Source organism: Helianthus annuus, chromosome 3, assembly GCF_002127325.2.
Source record: "Helianthus annuus cultivar XRQ/B chromosome 3, HanXRQr2.0-SUNRISE, whole genome shotgun sequence".
Taxonomy (NCBI): Eukaryota; Viridiplantae; Streptophyta; class Magnoliopsida; order Asterales; family Asteraceae; genus Helianthus; species Helianthus annuus.
In genome coordinates, this window is record NC_035435.2 from 6,113,641 (window position 1) to 6,117,788 (window position 4,148).

Consider the following 4,148-nt stretch of genomic DNA (forward strand, 5'->3'; position numbering starts at 1 on the left):
TTTTTTCTAGCGAGTTGAATACGGTTTTGGCTTTTGTAAATAGTGAATGTTCAATTCTCATGATGAAAAAAATGTAGTTTATTAGTAGAATTAAAGAATGTGTTTGGTTTAAGTTTAAAAAAAAAAAAAAAAAAAAAAAAAAAAAAAAAAAAAAAAGAAACTACGAGAACCCTATAAACCAATTATATTAGATACATCAATAATTTTATGAGATAACAATTAACAAGGTAGACACTAGATAAAAATTTATATATCAAATACTCTACCCATTCCAAAATATTGAAATAAAAAATTTCCAATAATTGTGAAAGGGCCACAACCAAATTTCTTTATTAAAAAGAAATGGGAAAGAAAAGAAAAATAGGCACAATTAAATTCATTCATAAATCTTTTTATTATTATTACTTATTTTCAATAATGTTGCCATGAATACGCGTCGGAGAAAAACGTCCCAGACTCTCCGGCGAAGTATCCACCATCCACATCCACCGTCCACGGTGTCTCCGACGAGTAACAATCCCACCCACAATCCACAAACACATAATCATTCCTCGACTCACCCGAGTCATCATAACTCGCTCCTAAACTCGGCAACTCAACTATCTCATCCAACACTTCCTCCGACGTTAAACTAGAGTTCGACGACGACGAGGATGACGTGGAGGGTTGGTTAAGGTGGCACATGGCAGCAGCTTTAGTGGCTGCAGCTTGAATGTCACGTGGTGAGCACGTGTCCGGTCTGGGCAACACACCGGCGAGTTCGGGGAAGTTAAGGATTGCTGAAGAACCTTTGATTGTTAGTGCTGCCACGTCATGCGCACGTGCGGCCTGTTCCGGGTCAGAGAATGTACCCAACCAGATCCGGGACTTCTTTTTGGGTTCTCGGATCTCGGATACCCATTTTCCCCATGCACGCATCCGTACACCTCTATAAACTGGATGTTTCGAGTTGTTGGCTTTGGTATCTTGTTGTTCTCTGCTCCGTTTGCCCGGTTTAGTATTCGGGTCGGTTGATAACATGTTTGAGTTGGGAAGCTCAGCCATTGTGAATTTATGATGATGATGATGATGATGATGATCACTAATTCTTGAAATGGATACAAGTTTAGAGAGAGAGAGAGAGAGAGAAGTGAAGAGAAGTGAGGTTTACAAGTGTTGAGGGGCTAAATGCACCTACAAATATTGGTGAGAGTCCATATATATACACACATATAGATATAGTGAGAGAAAATCTAGAGAGAGAAACCTAAGGGAAATTTCATACCATCTACGAAGGGACAGGAAATGTGACATTAATTATTAATTTATAAATTTAGGGTATGTAAGTATCACTAAAATGTGAGGACACTATACACATTACAGGGTGGCAACTAGTATATAGGTTGAGACTACACTAGACACTGTAGAGGGTGGCAACAACTAGTTTATAGGCTAACGTTTGATTAATATCGTGTTAGTAATAAATTTTGCTGGTCGGAGTGATAACGGACCCTGCACGTTGAGATAAAAATTTGTGATGTCTATATCCATATGCTTGATATATTTCAAAAACTACTCCTTAAATGTAAATGGTAGAAAATGTGTAGTTGTCACATAGCTTTTAATAAACGGGGCAAGCATATGCTTGATATATTTCAAAAACTACTCCTTAAATGTAAATGGTAGAAAATGTGTAGTTGTCACGTAGCTTTTAATAAAAGGGGCAAGAAAATAGCTCGAAGGAAACGTGTGTTTCATTTAGGTACAAAAACGAAAGATCAAATTGCTACATTTGAAATGTTTCTAAGAAATAATGTGTTTTAAATACAAGTTCTACAAATGATGCATGTGTTATACATTTTCGGAACAACAATTTTATTCAAAGCTAACAAGGGCCAACAAGAAGCAAGCCTTAACCCAATAAAGATTGAAAAGTTGCACTTCATCTTTCCATGATAATTATTAGAATTGATTTGGATGAAACTTCAGGATTTAATCTAACATGAAACCGTAAGCTTCCAAGCAGTGAGATGAGCCCGGGGCTCTGACCGCGTGCCTGTTGAAGATAAAACTGAAATTTATGACTGAAATAATGGTGATTGTTACCAAAAAGGGTAGGGAAATGGTAATTTGGTGAATTATTTGACATATTGCCCAACAATATTGGAGTTGATCAATGTATGATTCATTATACTTTCATAAATGTTTTCAAACTAAAAACTTAGACGCGAAAGATGGTAAGACACACTTTGGAGATTTTTACTTGTAACGGTCGAGCTGTGAGGAAATTTAGCAAATTATATATTCTCAAACTAATTCCTATGTGCCGAAACATGAAAAAACAGACCACTGCTAGAAAAAGGGTTATTTTCCAGTTAATATTTCCCACACAATTCCGAAAAATGAAATTCGATGCGTTTCATACAAAAAAAGAAAACCCTAAATTTGCAATGGAAGCGCGACAAAATAGCGACAAATAAATATTGTTTAGGAAAAGCGTCAGAAAGTTTCAACGCAATTCTGACCAGAAATGTAATAAATAGTTTTGTTTAGAATTGAATTTTTATGTAAACGATGAAATTGGTTAATACTCATGTAATTACAATTATGGCAAAAAAGAATCAGAGTGTAAATGAGTTGTGCCGATCACCTAAGATCGACCTTGATTCGTCCCGAGCTCTATTTTTAAAGCTCGGCTCGTGAGTCATTTCTTATGATCGAGTTCAGCTCGATTATCATTTATTGTTTATTTTATTATTTTTAAACAATCATAGTTATTTGCATATATAATTTTAATTTAAAAAAATAAATTATTTTATATTATTTTGGTATTTTAGTTATAATCTTATAATATGATATCGTGAATTTCGACTCGATTCGAGGTTTTAGCAAATCACGAACGGCTCATCTCGAGCTCTATTTCTAAAGCTTCGCTCGTGAGTAGTTTCTTAAGCTTGAGCTCAGCTTGATTATTATTTATTATGTTTTATTGCTTTTTAAACATTTATAGTTATTAACATATATAATTTTAACTTTATAAAATCAAAACATTATACATTATTTTGTTATTTATATTATAATATTTTAATATGACATCGTTTAAGTTCGACGCAACACGAGCTTTAAACAAATTACAATCGGCTCGACTTGGCTTGTTTAAATCCTCATTGAAATTGGAATGAACCTTAGGTGTTTAAGTGTTTTCTGGTAAGGTTTGATTAACTGAAAACTTATTTTTTCAACAGGAGTGTCTAGAGTTGTCTTATAGAGTTATAGACAAAGTATACACTAAAATATATAATTTAGTTGATGGTGTGATTTATTGCCCAAATTATACAATTGGTATGCAAGTGTCTATTTTGTATAAACTAAAAGATTTCAAATAAGTATTACCAAACACAGATGTTACAATCAATCTATTAAATAATATTATTTACATATATCTAATTATAATATACACATAATCCTTTATCATATCTAATTAAAAAAGGCTCAAACTATCCAGACACCTTATCTGCCTATTTAGACACCCTTTGCCTCGTATAGGCCTCGTATAGGCCTATACGAGGCGTATAGAGTTACATCAAAATCAGTGTCTGACTCATGTCACTTCTGGTTTGACTGCCTCAATACACCTCGTATAGGCCTATACAGGGCGTATAGGACCCTTCGTATAGGCCTCATATATGACCATTTGCCCCTTATATGCCTCGTATAGACCTATACTGGGCGTCTTGAAGGGTTTTTTTTTAACAAACATTTTATACAATATTAATCGTTTTAGCAAACTTTTATACAAAAACAAGTTTTTTTATTTTAAATAATTAATATTAGGACCCCTCGTTGGTTTTTTTTAGTTGAAAAATGGATGTTTTGGTAGGGTAATTTGATTGTTTTTTGAAGGTGATGTTTTTTGAGTAAAAAAATGGGTGTTTTGGTGGGGTAATTTGAGTTTTTTTTAAGAAAAGTTTTATTTTTTTATAAAAATATTTTACCGTTTTCAAGATCGGCCTTTAAAAATATTCGATCGTAGAAATATTACATTGTTTTTAACATATAGTGTAGTACAGGTCTCGTATAGGTCCCTTATAGGTCTTGTATAGGCCTATCGACGTATACGGGCGTTGTATCATATCCTATAGTATCGTATCATATCGTATTATGTCGTA

General features: G+C 33.7%; 1 protein-coding gene across 1 annotated transcript; it reads right to left on the reverse strand.

Annotated features, from left to right (window-relative positions):
* Positions 1–310: 310 nt before the first annotated feature.
* Positions 311–1,165, reverse strand: LOC110928538 (dehydration-responsive element-binding protein 3). Its single transcript, XM_022171550.2, has one exon. The coding sequence runs from the start codon at positions 1,042–1,044 to the stop codon at positions 412–414; it is 633 nt and encodes a 210-aa protein (XP_022027242.1). The 5' UTR covers positions 1,045–1,165; the 3' UTR covers positions 311–411.
* Between the last annotated feature and the right edge of the window lie 2,983 nt (positions 1,166–4,148).

What these genes read in the sequence shown, in the direction of transcription:
- LOC110928538 (XM_022171550.2), bottom strand. Translation starts at nt 1,044, where the DNA reads ATGGCTGAGCTTCCCAACTCAAACATGTTATCAACCGACCCGAATACT.